At 40.4% G+C, this 16,321-nt stretch overlaps 1 protein-coding gene across 1 annotated transcript in view; it reads right to left on the bottom strand.

Moving 5' to 3' along the window:
• tsnare1 (T-SNARE Domain Containing 1) overlaps window positions 1–16,321 on the bottom strand; it is a 239,776-nt gene that overhangs the window by 47,550 nt on the left and 175,905 nt on the right. The window contains exon 11 of the mRNA XM_030394837.1: window positions 2,988–3,100. Coding sequence (XP_030250697.1) covers window positions 3,005–3,100 — 96 coding nt within the window. The 3' untranslated portion in view covers window positions 2,988–3,004. The remainder of the gene's footprint in view (window positions 1–2,987; window positions 3,101–16,321) is intronic.

Below are 16,321 nucleotides of genomic sequence, written 5' to 3'. Positions count from 1 at the left end.
TCTCCAAGCACTCTCTATTGTCCGGTCTCTGTATGCGTGTACAGTGGTACGGTTGCGCAGAGCTCGGGGAGCAGACGGAGCGCTGCTGTCGGCGAGGCAGCCCCGGCTCGGAGCGACACAGCTGGGGCTAATGCTCGTTAGCTCCGTACTACTACCACACTCCATACGCATATAGATACCGGTAGCGACGGTGGCACAGACCTCGGAGAGCAGACCAGAGCACTGCTGTCGGCGCTGCAGCCCCAGCTCGGAGCAACAGGCTGTTCTACTGTTGTGCTAACTGTGGCTAATGCTACGTGCTCGGCGCCCCGGTACTACTACCACACTCCATACGCATAGAGACTGGAGCTCGGGAGCTCCGGGACAGAACCAGATACACAGAGACTTGGGCACATCAGGAGAGAGCTTGAAGAAAAGTCCGCGAGGTAGTTGGACTCTGTGTTGCCCAGAGACAGCCGGCACACGGGTCCTAAAATGGTGTATTATGGCTGGACCGTCCAGCCCCGCCTTCCCGCAGGCTGCTGCCATTACCTTCGCAAACCACGCTCTACTTGCCCCTCCCCTCAGGCCCCTCCCTCTTGACGCCAAAACAGTGACAGAAAGTTGAAACTGACAATCAGTGACACTGAAAAAAAACTGACGTAAAAAAATCTGAAGATTGTCATTGAAAAATACAAAAAAATCCCAATAAAATAAAATAAGATTTTCGGATTTGAATTATTTGAATTACTTTCTTTTTTCAGTGCCAATACTTGTTTCAATGCCAATACAACTGTTTTCAATACAAATGTTTCAATGACAATGTTTCTTTTTTCAGTACTGGTTTTGTTTTCAATGCCAATTATTTTTTGGATGCCAAATTTTAAAGTCACCGTTCTGGCTCCATAGTTTGGATTATACAGGTCACAGATCATGAAGCTCTCATTCAGGGATCTACAGCCCATGGCGGGGATACATATTATAAAAGAGAATGATACCAGTGTTTACCTCAATGAGGATCCTGATGATCTGGAGCAAGAGTACATGTTAGATTTAATGACACTGACTGTTGGCATCTGAAAAAGTTTAAAATACAAATTGTATTCCTTATGAGACAGCAGTGGTTGACATGGCTGTAAGATGGAATCATTGGTGATATAGAGAATTTAATTCACCAGGTTGAAATACTCGCATCTGAAATGTAGTACTTTTCCTAACTGAGAATATTCTTTTAATGTTTGCACCTTTAATGTTGTAAATATTTACTTTTTTTCCAGGTTCTGGAATAAAGTTTGTAACTGTTACATCATTTACGAACGGATGCATCATTTTCAATGGGGACATTTTTTTTATTGTTAAGAATGATCAAGTAAAATCAGATTGAAAAGTATAAGACAACAAGAAAATTAATGATGAATTAAACTGTAATTGTATTAAATTCATTTAAATTGAATGTATTTTCTTGTATTTAAATTCAAAGAAATATGTAGAGTTACTACTGTGTATAAATAAACAAATATTAATTGTAATTTAACTATCACATCCATGAAAATGCAACTGACATGAGAATATTTAAATTACAAATATTGTAAAAATAAGTGAACAGAAAGCGATGTAATAAAGGGATTGAATTATGTTGGAATAAAGTGATGAAACTGTGTAGGAGTAAAATGATCAAATAGTTTCATTTACTATATTGTCTGACACAATTCACACAATTTTGTGAGTTTCTGCCAAAGCAAATGATGTGTGTGTTACCAATGTTCACTAATGAATTGAGTAAATCCAATGCATAATGTTTTTCAGTAAACTGCATAAATACATAGACAACACAATGGGCAGTCATTAGAGTTGCATTGCCAGGCAACCACTGAAAGCACAAATTGTCATGTCTTGTGGCACCAAAACAGAGCTATGCAGTCAATAGCTGCTCTGTCAAGGATACAGAGCACATGTTCACCTTTCATTGCTGTTTTTTTTCTTTGTTATTTTTTTGTTCACAAATGGGATGCTGACTGTCCAAGTCCAGTTGTCATCATAATAAAAATTGTACATTTACTCTATCTAAAGAATTAACAGTTACAGTCCTACAACGCAGTACAGCTTAAACAATTCAAAGAAATCAATTGGTCAATTGAGAACTCAACACCTCTTAACTCTTAACTAACCTTAACTAATTATTAATGTTAATTATTAAACAAAAATGTTGAAACACTCCAATTCCAGCAAATGTGAGGATTTCTAGATTTTTTTGTGTGGATTTATATCATAGTAAATTAAAGTGAATATTTTGGGGTTTTGGAAAACAAACAATACATTTGTCAATTTCACATTTTATAGACAAGAAACACTGTATGATTTAAATCTCCTGACTGTGCACACCAAAAGAAACTCATCATTAAGTTCAATCAGGAAGACTGTCTCTATGTTGCTCATCATTCATATTCCTCTTCCTCCCCCTCTCTCATAATCAGCTGACTATGGGAGTCTACTCAGTTTAACCAACCAGATAATGCCATGATCCTTTTAAGCCAATTATATCACTGCTGACAAACTTTGATCTGTTTTCCTCTCTGCTGCTGTCAGTTTTCATTTTAAGTGCACATATTTGCCACCTTCCCGCACCCAGTTGAACTCCAGCACCCAGGTCTGAGCTCAGCAGAGTTCTGCTCACATGCACGGCTTCATTCCCTCCTTAAAATATGATGACGTCATGACGGTGTCTAATCACCACAGACTCTTTGCATGACTCGTTCTGCTACTACTACTACTACTTTTTCAGTTGTATGAAGTCACTCAAGATTAAATTGAACCAAACAGACTTAGTCCTTGGCCAGTTCATAGGGCCAAATTGTATTTTTGATCAGTTCAACATTGATGACATCACTTTTTAATAAAAAAAATATCAGCTATATTATGGGAAACATAGCATTGCTGTATAAAAAATGTAACAGACAGAGTCAGATGTCTAGAACATAGGTTGCAGTGTTGTAGAAGCTGGATCTTACCACACTGGCCAGTGGTCTCATTTTCTTGCCGAAACAGCAATGATGATGATGAGGATGGTGAGGACGATGGTGCCGGCCACAAGGAGGTAGCACTTCCTCTTTCTCAGCTGCCTCTGTCGGGAGAAAGGATTCAGTGGGTGGATGGAGTTCAAGCATTAGACAGAACCACGTTGGACACTGTAAGACACTCTAAGTCAACATGGTGTTTTAAATCTTTGCACAATGGTTTTTCAATAACTACTTAAATCTGTGTTTCCAAGAACAAAACACAGCAGTGGTCTTACCAGTGATTCTTTAGTTGATGAGAGCTAAAATATTCAGCTCTATGTCCCATTTTTTTGCAGTCATAAAAGAAAATGCCATAGTGCATTAGCAGCCTTGTATATGTCAAGTTCCAGTTTTACAGCCACACAGCCACAACATCCCAGCTGCCATATTTTGTGGTTTTTGAACTAATTCAAGTCCACCCCACACTGCTCAGTTACATTCACTCACAACGAGGAACATAAAAAGATGTCTTGAAAGTGAATATAAAAAAGTAAAATGGCAATTCAACCAGAAAAGATTAACTCAATTGTAAAGAAACTGGAGGATTCAAGGTCATGCTGATAAATACAGATACACTGCAGGAATGACTGAATGGGTTGAAAAAAATAATGTAATTTAAATCAGCCAAAACATATTTTTCTTCTCCTGAACTAATTTAGCTTGTTCTGCTTGTGTCAATGCTTAACTCAGAACAACACCAAAGCGACCATCTTTCCAAAAAGCATTTTTAGTTTTCAGATTTTTTTAAATCAAGGGGTTTTATTGTATTGCTTGTAATTCTTTCAACAAATGGGGTTGAAAATGTCAACCTCATCATCCATGAGTGTACAGAAGAATGATGCATACATCAAAAACTGCTTGATCATAGAAAACAAAACTAAGAAACATGTAAAAGCACACAATTTCACAGTCACTTGCACTCAGTCAGTTATTTTTCATTTAAACTGCTCATAGCTCTTGAATAGTTTCCAGCCCTATTTTCTGTTTAATTTCTAATATTGCCTGTGGTATAATTGAGATTGTAAATGTTTCCACCACACAGCACATGAGCTTCATTCATCCATGTCAATTACATGCCATGTCTGTAAAAAAAAAAAAAAAAGCTGTTGACTGTGTTAAATAAAAATATGAAAGTAAACAGAGTGGAGAGTAGAGGTAAGGCAATATTTATATTTTCTAGTCTCCTCAGGCAGTGACGATGTGTTGAAGCACAGGATCTATGTTGTTTTGAAACGCTTTTTTCCCATTTTTTTTCCCCAGCCTGTTTTCTGCTACAAAGGCAGCAAGAGCAGCGGCGTTAGACCAGAGCCGAGGCTGGAGTCTTTAAATCCTGACGCGCTTCAAAGCAGGGTGAGAGCAATTCATCTTCTTATCTGAGACTCAAAACAGGCTTTCTGTGTGGAAGAGAGCGGGAGAGAGGGAGGGGGAGAGGGAAGACGGAGAAAAAAATGCTGTCGAGTAATTTTCCGTTTAAACGTTCCACTCCACAACAATTTGCATAAGCAGCCCTGCGTCTGTGATAAGAAGATTGGTAATTTTCAAAGGCTCTGTGGGGATTGAGAATTAAAAGCCTTTCTCCGCTATCTCCCCTCTTGCAGCTGGCCACCACAGATTCCCCAGCTTCTCTCACGCGTTTCCTCCTAAACTGTGCCTTATAAACTTTCTCTGCCGTCCTCTCCTTCTCTCTGCTTGCTCTGACAGTGCCGAGGCGCTCCCTCTCTCTATATACCATATTCCTTGTCTCTCTCTCTTCCACATATGTCCCTTTTTCCTTCCTTTTTTTTTTTTGTATTGCTCCCGTTCACTCATCCCAGCACTGCTGTTATTTGGGGAGAACAAGAAAATAAATAAGGTAGAGGGGGAACAAAAAAGGGCTTAGTATAACAAAGGAAGTGTTGCAGTATTTCTAAACCCGAATTTTCCAGATTGCAGGGCAGGCTGAGAGGCGGGACAGAGAGACTCTCAGAGGGAGCGACAGATGAGGATAGAGGAGGGATGCTCTTATCACCAGTGACTTAATCTGCCAGAGAATGTGTCCTTGGTGCCAGCACTTCAGGGCCTATGGGTGCCTAAAGTCTTCCCGACACCTTTTTGATTCACTGTTAATGTCTTATAGTTTATATTTAAGCTGGAAAAATTTTGTATTGGTTTTTAAAGTTTGATATCCACGCTGATATTTGACAAATTAGGCTTCTGACAACTACAGTCAGTATCTTACATCATGATGTTGAAGGCTAAAAAAAGATTTACTGGGAAGTGTATGCCTGTCAGTGTGGAAAATGCTCTTTAGCAGTGTTATCCTCGGTCGTACTTATGTTATCGCCAATTGTGACATCATCTCCAGACTGGAACCCAACAGAAAGTGCTTTTCTACCCACCTGTTTTCATGCACATGATTAATGTGATCATAAAAAACCTAGGTGGAAATACCAGAAAAAAAACTTATATCTTTCAAAAAGTTTTATTGTCAATGAAAACGGAGGCTTTAGCAATTAAGTCAACACTTTTTTCTTTTTTTTTTTACAGACATGGAAAGTAATTGACATCAATGAACGAAACTTGTGTGCTGTGTGGAAGAAACGTTTTTGAAGTGTTTGAAATCCTGATTATACCAGGCAATATTAGTTCAGAGATAGTATTTATAGTCTTTGTCAAAAGTTTACAGCAACTTATTGATGTTGGGACCCACAGACGAAGTGGACTTCAAAATGGACTCTGAGCTGAACTCAGTTTCCCAGAATTCCCCAGTCTTCACACCTAGGTGCAAAATTCAACTTTGAGCTACGGTTGGTTTCTTCTGGGCCTAACAGCTGCTGAGAGCTCCAAGCTGCATTTGCAGCAGGCCCGAAGAATTTCTCCCCACGCAGCGACACGAGGTCCTCCAGATCAGTTAGCACCAGCAGCTGTGACGCAAAGCTTGCCATCTAACTTCACAATCTGAGGAACACCAAGCAAGTTAGCACCGAGCTGCTATCCTTGCAAAGGAAAAGAGCAAACCGTTTCCTTCTCTGCCGACTTTCATCAGTCCTTGCACAGCAAGAACAGCATTCAACATTGGGGCTTAGATAGCAAAGCACAGCACGGCTAAAAATAGGACTTTAAACTCTGATTGATGTAATGCACGTGTTCAATTTATGTGTTTGTCCATGTTTTAGTGTTATTGTGATCTCAGGTCAGGTTATTGGTAGTTTGCTTTCCTAGACGGTAGTTGAATGATGCTTCACACAGACTAAGGGTCTCTGCATGCAACTAACCATCTTCTATAACCTGGCATCACGTCACACACACACACGCACGCATTCCTTGAGCCTGGAGCATAGCACACCCACATGTGATAGCCCACCATTGTTTCTTTGTTGTGCCAAACACCCAGCAACACTTGTTGTTGGTGATTACATTTCCTTTGTAAATTATTGAATTCTGTTTTTATTTACATTTCAAGTAGCTTCCTAACTTTTTTGAAATCCAGGCTGTAATATTCTCATACAAGTAGTGTATGATTATGGGCATTCAATTTGTATTCTCTTTTGCCTATTAAAATAAATGAATAAATAAATAAATCATTTCAAATTAGTGCTACATCTCAATTGGAAATATGGCGAATAACAACAACGACTTAATGCTTACTTGATCTAGCTACCTTAAAGTTCTCCCAAAGAAAACAAAAAAAAAATAAAAAAATATATATAAATATAAATATAAAAAAAAATAAAATAAAAAAAACATAATGCATGTATGTGAAGTAGATGACACAAATTCAATAGCCAATATCAATATTTGACACTAATACCAGAAAACTAATGGCAGCTAAACCCTTTTGAGGTCAACACTGACCACTTGCATTAATTTGCTGATATAAACAAACACATCCATGCATCTTTGGTCAGTTTTCCATTTCAAGGTAGAAGTGGGAACAGACTAAATAGATGTCCTTTTCCCCAGTCACATCCTCCAGCTCCTGCTGGCATATCATGGGACCAGCAGATCAAATCTCTCCACCGTGCTCTGGGTCTGCTCTGAAGTGACCTTACACTGGGAGTTTCCAATAAGGTACTACAATCTCCACACATTGGCTCCTTTTCAGCCATTATGAGCTAGGTTTTGGCAAGTTATGGTTACTCATCAAATTCTTACCGAAGGAAAGAGAAGAGCAAAAACATGTTTTTAAAATAGAAAAGCCTTCAGTGCCATTTTTTGAGATTACTTCAACGGAACGGTACTATAAACAGTAACATTATTAAATTCACTGTTTCCAGTAATGCGGTACCATCTGAAATTGGGTTTATAGATGTTTTTCAACCTGCTTAGACCCAGGCCAGTTCAAAGCAGCTCATAATGATATATATATATTCTAACTTTAGTCAATATAGACATGCTTTACATGGTTATAAGAACCAATTAATAATTCATTCAGATTTCCCAGCATGGAAAGCAAAAGAGACTCTCTACCTTTGAAGCTGTCATAAAGTTACACTTTTTCTCCATTCCTAAATATTTCATATTCCTTTTGTCTGGGTCCAATAATCAAATTACTCATAAAACAATCTGATTCCTGTATAGTGTCCTGTGAAGTCCATCGCTCACCGTCAGTCAACTTTGTTCACCAAACAAAAACATAACTTTTTTCGACAGGAGACATATTTCTGTACCTCCTGCAAGGTGTTGTTGGGAATGCTTGTTTTCATTATGTTACTGCCTACAACATGAGAGTATCCCCTTCTTTTTCTGTTTAGTTCTCACCCAGAGCAGCCCCTGGAGAATTGCAAGTGCTCCCAGTTTGGAAGGCCAATCAGCTCTTTCATGCTTCTTTGCTGCCCAAGCAGAAATAGCTGTTTTTGGTGATTAACATTATCACCTACAATTGTAGCCAATAGTTTGACCTTTTGGATAGCAGGCTATCAATCAAGGGTATTCTTTTATTCACCAAGGTAAATACTGACAGATGTCAATTTTTCCAACGACAAAGAGTACAGCCTTTAGTTCCCTTCATAAATGCAACTACTAAACCTATTCAACCTATTACCCAAGTTGGGCACCTTCTATCTGTGTAGCTTTTGACCTAAATCAGTGACCTCTGCCAAGGAGATGGCAAGTGATAGCCATGAGTCTTTTATCACTACCTCACACAACCTGCCACATTCAAAACCATGTTATGTTTACGTCCTCAGTTTGAACTTTAACTACTGCTTTTTTTCCTTTGTCATTCTTAATATATTTTAAGGCTTTACTAAGCAAAAAGTGCTGCCATTGTTTGCATCACTACACAAAACCAACAGTTAAGTGTTTTGATTAGTGATCACAAGGTCATGGCAAAAATTACCAGAGCCACATTCAGTCGGATAAGTCCCAAGAAATAAAAAGCTCTGGAAATGAGTCATGACCTTGTTTTTCAGACACATAAGCGGTACTATGGAGATGAGTACTCAATTAAGACCATACTAAAGTTTTGAAGCAAATAGGATGCACATTATAATAGGCAGCCAAGTTTAGAAAGGACAGGATGGGCCACTCTGGTGCACCATCACTTTTATTATAATTATAATTAATAATTCATTCATAATTTCATTAGCTGTTAACAGATGAAAAACGTGTTATTGCTTTGCCTCTCGTCCAGCCCAACCATGAACTGTCCTTGATCAAAAAAATCCCACTTGTAGATATTTCAGACATACTGAAGGTCAGTAGTGGTGGTCAAGAGCAAGGAGAAAAGAGGAGATAGAGGTGAGGACAGCATAGATGACTTGTACACCTTTCCATTTTTCAGGCCCTGAGATTTTCTACAACCATGAAACCATTTTAAAAACACCTTTTCATCTGAAGGAGAATGCAGAAAAACTGAATTACAACCATTAAAGCTGATAGCACAGCCATACAAACCAACTATCATATCTCATCGCTGCCTCCCTGACATGGTAGACAAACATGCTGTGTCCCTGGGAGAAAAACTACTTACCTTGTGTGACATGAGAAACATCCTCATAATACAACAATAATGCAATGCAGTGATAATGGCCATAATATTATTTTCCCTTTATCGCATCTGGTTGTGAAAATTGGAAGTCCATAAAATAAATAATGTTTACAGCAGAACTGCCTCACTTGTAATCGGCTTATATGCAATTTACATAAAACTCAGAGTTCCATGCAGTCACCCTGATTATGATATTTAAGAGGAGCAGCAAATAAACACAGACTTCACGGCCAAACCTGGCATCCAGGGAGGAAGCCCTGTGACAGCTACTGTCAACAATGGAACAAAAATACTCAACATCATCAGCATATTTGGCCTTTTATTTGAGGCTGATTGGACTTTTTTTCCCTAAAAATAGCACAACAGCCAGTCATGTTGTCGAACTATGTCTGGTGGAAGAACCTCTCTGACATAGCAACATAAGGATGGATAACTGGTGAGCTCCAACTGAACAGTTATGTCAGCACCTGTAGACTTAGATATCACTGCGACATAAGACATGATTCTACACTGGCCATCTTATGTTCACAATCCTGGTAAGATGATGTGATTTTTTGAAAGGTAAGGGAAGCTTGAAGGGACCTTTAATGACCGTATGTGTTAGCATAACGAAAAAGCTAAACCTGGTTGTTATGTCAGCCATAACGGAGAACAGGTAGTGAGCCAGTGGGTAAAATGAGCCGCTTCCTGTATCTAGGTAACCATAAACAAAAGTAAGTAGTGAATTAAGGCAGTATAGTGAAGCACGTGGAAAGAGTTGAAAGCAAATCGGAGCAAAAAAAACCCAAAACAACAATGTATCTATCTATAAATACAAGGAATCTGTGTGTGTGTGTGTGTGTGTGTGTGTGTGTGTGTGTGTGCATGTGTCTGTTAGTCAAATATCTCTGCAGATCAGGATCACACTGACATGAGACTTTCAACATGGCTGCCGCGTGGTTCAGTGGTGTGCATCTAAGCATTTGCTTGGACTGCAATGATACCGTGAATAAATTATTTCATAAATGCTTTACAAATTCCGCCGAGCATTGTCCACCGGAGCCACCACAGTCACGCATGCACCAGATCCAATCACTGCACAACGTGGCCACGTGCGCACCAGAGCCAATCACAGCAGAGCTCAGCGGAGCGAGCTGGACCGAGATTTTGCTGGCGGTTCGGTCCCGTTCTGTTCTGTGCATCTAAACTGACTGTTGTGGATTAATGAGATTAAACGAGTCCGGACCGAATCTGTTCGGGTCTGAGGAGATCTGGAGACGCACGGACAACAAAGTGGAATCGGAATCTGTGGATGTTCGTGTGTAACTAGCCGCTAGCTACACGGCCCACCTCCCGAGGCGAAGGACCGGACGCATCGGCACGTCCAAAACCGGACCTAGGGTAAATAATATCCGCCACGCTTTTTCGCGAACATTGCCGTCACGTTTGCTTTGTGTCTGGTGCAGAAAGAAACGGTAAAAACTGGCTTTTGTCACGAAAGTGTCCAAGCAGCAAGTTTGGTTGTTGAGGAACAGGAAGTTGTGGGAGGGACCTAGGCGGATGATTGACAGGCAACGACGGTCGGACAGCGATATTGAGAGTTGAGAGATTTGTTACATTTAGCGTGTTTGGAGTGTGTAGTTAGTGTGTTATGTAGTGTTTGGTGTAGTGTGTTAAGTGTGTAGTGGAGTCGGTTTTTCGTTTAATGAGTTTATTTAAAAAGGGGGACCGGAGGGTGTGCTCCAACTATCAGGGGATCACACTCCTCAGCCTCCCCGGGAAAGTCTATTCCAGGGTACTGGAGAGGAGAATTCGGCCGATAGTCGAACCTCGGATCCAGGAGGAACAATGCGGTTTTCGTCCTGGCCGTGGAACACTGGACCAGCTCTATACCCTCCGCAGGGTGCTCGAGGGTTCATGGGAGTTTGCCCAACCAGTCCACATGTGTTTTGTGGACTTGGAGAAGGCATTCGACCGTGTCCCTCGTGGCATACTGTGGGGGGTGCTCCGGGAGTACGGGGTCGGGGGCCCTCTGTTAAGGGCCGTGCGGTCCCTGTACTGCCGGAGCAGGAGCCTGGTTCGCATTGCCGGCAGTAAGTCAGACCTGTTCCCAGTGCATGTTGGACTCCGGCAGGGCTGCCCTTTGTCACCGGTTCTGTTCATTACTTTTATGGACAGAATTTCTAGGCGCAGCCACGGGCCGGAGGGGATCTGGTTCGGGAGCCAATGGATCTCGTCTCTGCTTTTCGCGGATGACGTGGTCTTGTTGGCTCCTTCGAGCCGGGACCTCCAGCATGCCCTGGGGCGGTTTGCAGCCGAGTGTGAAGCGGCTGGGATGAGAATCAGCACCTCCAGATCCGAGGCCATGGTTCTCGACCGGAAAAAGGTGGCCTGCTCCCTCCAGGTGGGAGGAGAGTTCCTGCCTCAAGTGGAGGAGTTTAAGTATCTTGGGGTCTTGTTCACGAGTGAGGGAAGGACGGAGCGTGAGATTGACAGACGGATCGGTGCAGCGGCCGCAGTAATGCGGTCTTTGTATCGGTCTGTCGTGGTGAAGAGAGAGCTGAGCCGAAAGGCGAGGCTCTCGATTTACCAGTCAATCTACGTTCCGACCCTCACCTATGGCCATGAACTCTGGGTCATGACCGAAAGAATAAGATCCCGGATACAAGCGGCCGAAATGAGTTTCCTCCGCAGGGTGGCAGGGCGCTCCCTTAGAGATAGGGTGAAGAGCTCTGTCACCCGGGAGGAGCTCAGAGTAGAGCCGCTGCTCCTCCACATCGAGAGGAGCCAGCTGAGGTGGCTCGGGCATCTGTTTCGGATGCCCCCGGGACGCCTCCCTCGGGAGGTGTTCCTGGCATGTCCCTCCGGGAGGAGACCCCGAGGAAGACCCAGGACACGCTGGTGTGACTATGTCACTCAGCTGGCCTGGGAACGCCTTGGGGTCCTCCCGGAAGAGCTGGAGGCAGTATCCGGGGAGAGGGAAGTCTGGGTGTCCCTGCTCAGGCAGCTGCCCCCGCGACCCGGCCCCGGATAAGCGGAAGAAAATGGATGGAAAATGGATGGATGGATGGAGTCAATGAGAACAATGAGAAGATGCTGAATGTGGAGCAGGCAGTGCAGCTCAAGGAGCACAGGCACACCTGAGCATTGCCTGCATTTAAATGTAAATAGTTACATATAACTTTGTACATTTTTTAAATGTATGCACAAATTTAGCAAACGACAATTTATATTTGCATTTTAAGTAAAAAAAAAAATTGTTTGTTGTAAATATGTTTATTTGAGGTTTTCACAGTAAAAAAATCTAACTTTTTCTACTCGGATTTTATGTTTTTTTGTGATTTTAGGTCCATTGTGTTAATACAGTTTGTCAAAATAAAAAGAAATAACTGTACAGTCACACATGTGAGGTTGTGCTAAAAATAATGACACCAAGTAAATAGTTTTTAAGGTGAAATATAATGGCAAGATCAAAAACAGTCAAAAACAGCAGTAAATTATACCCTGGAATATCGGATTTCACAACAAACCTAAATATCCCTGACGTCCCACCTTAAAACACAGCCTCATTTGGCCATCCATGAAAAAGCTCCTTAACCTCCCACTTTTTTATAGGAATACACTTTTGTTACGGGCATTGCACTAGTAATGATAAAAATAATAATAATAATAATAATAATAATAATAATAATTTGACCTTAGAACTGCAAACTCACAATTCTAAGGTAAAGAGTATGGCAGTTTAGGGTCAAAACGGCTTTTTGTGGAATATTTTTGACATTTCTAAAAGAAAGGAAGTGGAGGATATGAGGGTTCTAGAGGGGACAAAAAAGAGAGAGAGACAGTCATGCAGATGATCACCACGTATTAGGAAGCTAGATCATGGAAGGCTTTGTTTTTTTCCTTCTATTTTTTACTTTATTTTTGTAGTTTTATGATAATAGAGAAACAACAAAAAAACAGAAGAGATGAACATATAAGGTCACCAAGGGAAATATACCACATTTTACACAATTATCAGTAGTCAGCTTTCTGTCAAGGGTTATTTTGTTAGTAATTATAAACAGGGCATAGAGGGTCCACAGACATGAGGTAAAGTAAAGCAAAAACAAAGATAAAAGAATTCAATAAATCTGGCATGTATTTCTTTTCGTTCAATAAAATATACATACATAAGTTATTAAGTAACTCAGTAACTCCTTTCACCTTTTGTCATTACCAAACAGATAACTTGCGGTTCTTTGCTGAGCCATTTTTTAGTCTCTGTTTTCTTAAGCACTCCAAGCAATATTTTGAGAGGGTACTTGTCCTGATTGTATATATAGTGCCAAAACTGTCATCTATTTCAAAACCCAGAATTGATTTTATTTCTGTTACAGTCTCTAGCCAGTAGGATTGAATTACAGGTCAGTTCCAAAAAATATATAAGTGGTCAGCTGATAAATTGCCACACTGTCTCCAACAGTGCCCAGATTCCGGTCTACCACTCTGTGAAAACTTTCTTCTAGGAGTGATAAAAAAAACCTAATGATATTCTTCCATGAAAATTCTCTCAACTGGCCAGAGCTGGAGGTGGTAGATTGTGTTTTACATAATTTAACCACTCTTCTTCAGTCATGTTTGCTTCCTTCTTCCATTTGATCTTAATGTATAAAGTAGAGTGATTCTTGGAGGATTGTATACTCGAGTACAGTCTAAATACTAATTTCCTTTGGGCCTTGACCTTATATGAATCAATAATAACATGTATGAGACTTATTTCAGTGAGCTCATTCATTTTAATATTTTTATTGAAGTGACACCTAGTAAATTCTAGAGTAACAGCATTGGACAGATTGCTGTTTATTTTGATCCGACCAGTTGGTGAGTGATATATTGTTTTAAGATATCCTATAACTGCGTCATTGAAGCCAAAACGCTGCAACACTAAGTACAGAGACTCCCACCTCACCGAGTCGAAAGCCTTTTCTGCATCAAGGCTAATTGTCAAAGATTTTGAATTGTTTTTGCTCACAACTCACATTATCGCGGGTCTGCCTGTTTTTAATAAAACCGGTTTGGTCAGTGTCAATCAGTTCAGGGATTATATTTTCTAGTCTTTTCGGCATAATTGAGGTGAATACTCCATAATCTATATTTAAAACTTAAATTGGTCTGTACGACCTGCATTCTGTCCTCTTTTTCCCCTCCTTTGGAATGACAGATATAATCGCCTGTTTCCAGGATGCTGGGGCATCACCTCCCTTAAGGACATTTTAGAAGCATAGGTGTTATGTCTTGTACCATTCTGCTGGGTACCCATCAGCTCCTGGTACTTTACTTGTTTTTAGTCGTGATATTAATCTCTGCTCCTGTAATTTCTTGCGTTACCCATTTATTTTGCTCCACGCCTACTGATGGTAAATCTTGGAAATCCAAGAAACTTTTAATGACTGTGGGTTCCGCTGCCTGAGGTTGAGAGTGTAATTTCCTATAGTATTTTTCAAAAGCTTGTTGTATATCTTTTGGATTATGACACATCTCGTTGGTATCTGGGTCCCTGATTTAAAAAAAACACACCTTTCAGATTGTTGTTTACAGAGTTTCCATTTCCATAGCTTGTGGCCCATTTTCATAATAACACTGTTTTATTATTTAAATTTAAGATCCACTTGGTTGTCACATGCCGTATTCAATTCCTGCTTTGTTTCATTTATCTTTTGTAGTATTTGCAGGTCGTTTAGCTCAACATGCTCTTGTTCCAATGTTTTTAGTTTGTTTGTTAAGTCTTTCTTGAGACCCACATTATAAGTTTGCCCCTCGGCATCACCTTTGCAGCATCCCATAGAACACTTGATGAAACTTCCAAATTGCTACGGAATTCCATGTAATCCTTCATTTCCTTTTCAATAAATGTTTCGCACTGTCGATCATTCAGGAGGCTAGTATTAAGTCTCCAGACAGTGCTTTTGGGTTGAACATCCAATTGGATTCTCAAATACACTCCTGCATGATCAGAAACATCTCTTGTCCCTATATTAATATTATTATTAATATTATTTTTAAAAAATAGTCAAACCTTGAATAAACAGCGTGTGGGTGGGAGAAGAAGGTAAACTGTTTTGCAGAGGCATTGAGTTCCCTCCATACGTCAATCATGCCAATACCTTTAAGAATTTTTCTTACCAACAATGACTCAGGGTTTGTTCCTTTTGTTGGGTTTGTGGAATCTGTCTGAAAGGTTGGATGCAATTGCACATTCCAGTCCCCTCTACAAATTAGAATACCGGTGATTTCTGTGGCAATTATATCAAATAATTTCTTAATCAGGGATTTGTGCTGTCCTGGTGGTCTATAAACATCAACATCAACAACAACAAGTCATGTTACCTCTCTAGACTCGAGAAAACCTTTAACTAGAACGTAACGCCCCTCTTTATCAATGATTTGCGAAGAAAGCTGGAAAGCCATTTTGTTTGATATTAATATTGCGACTCCTCTTGCATTTCCTTTGGAATAAAAGGAGTAGAACGTGTTTTCAAATCCCAGTTTCTTTAGTTTTTCATGTTCAGTTTGTACCAGATGAGTTTCCTGCCAAAAAATGATATGCTTGTTTTCCCTTTTCATCGTGGCTATGAGTTTTTTCCCTTTGTATTGGACTTTGTAACACCTTAACAAGTGCAATTATTTTATATTCCTGTTGCAGCATTTATCATCAAGAAAAAACCTCTCCACACTATAAAACCTAGGTGACCTTATCAGTTTAACATAAGTGTGTACGGTGACACAGAACATGAACATTATACAACTTACAAACAGAAATTACTTCAAGCCTACGAAGGGCCTCACCAGTGCTAACTGCTATATCTCTGTAAGTGTATATAACTCAGTGCACACATAGGGTAATTTAAAACAATTTCCAGACTGAAGGTCTCTTATTTTGAAGTGTTTGGGCTATTGCTTATTAACATTTCCCAACTGACAGTATGATTGCTGTAATTCACACCAAGAAACACTTATAGGTATTAAACAACAGAGAGTCTCTCACTTCTTGGGTGTTATTCATTTCACAATGTCTATTATTAGTCTGTCTAATCATCTGTCTTACCAAGGGGGTATACAGTTCTCACTTGTACCCTGAGGAAGAAGTCAGATAGAATCTTCCACATCGTGGCAAAATCCTTGTAGCCTGTCCTGTGCTCTCTTGCAGTTGTGAGTCTCGGTTCCGCTGCACCTTCACCCAGGATGTCGTCTTCAGCTTCTTTTAAGGATGTTGAAACATTAGCATTGGGGTCCTCACCTTCGTTGCTTTCTGCGATCATCCCCCTCCTCTTCAGGTCCTCTGTAGGAGTTTTGC

Source organism: Sparus aurata, chromosome 17 (assembly GCF_900880675.1).
Source record: "Sparus aurata chromosome 17, fSpaAur1.1, whole genome shotgun sequence".
Lineage (NCBI taxonomy): Eukaryota > Metazoa > Chordata > Actinopteri > Spariformes > Sparidae > Sparus > Sparus aurata.
Note: the sequence above shows the minus strand (reverse complement) of the source record. Positions and strands in the feature narration are given on the sequence as shown.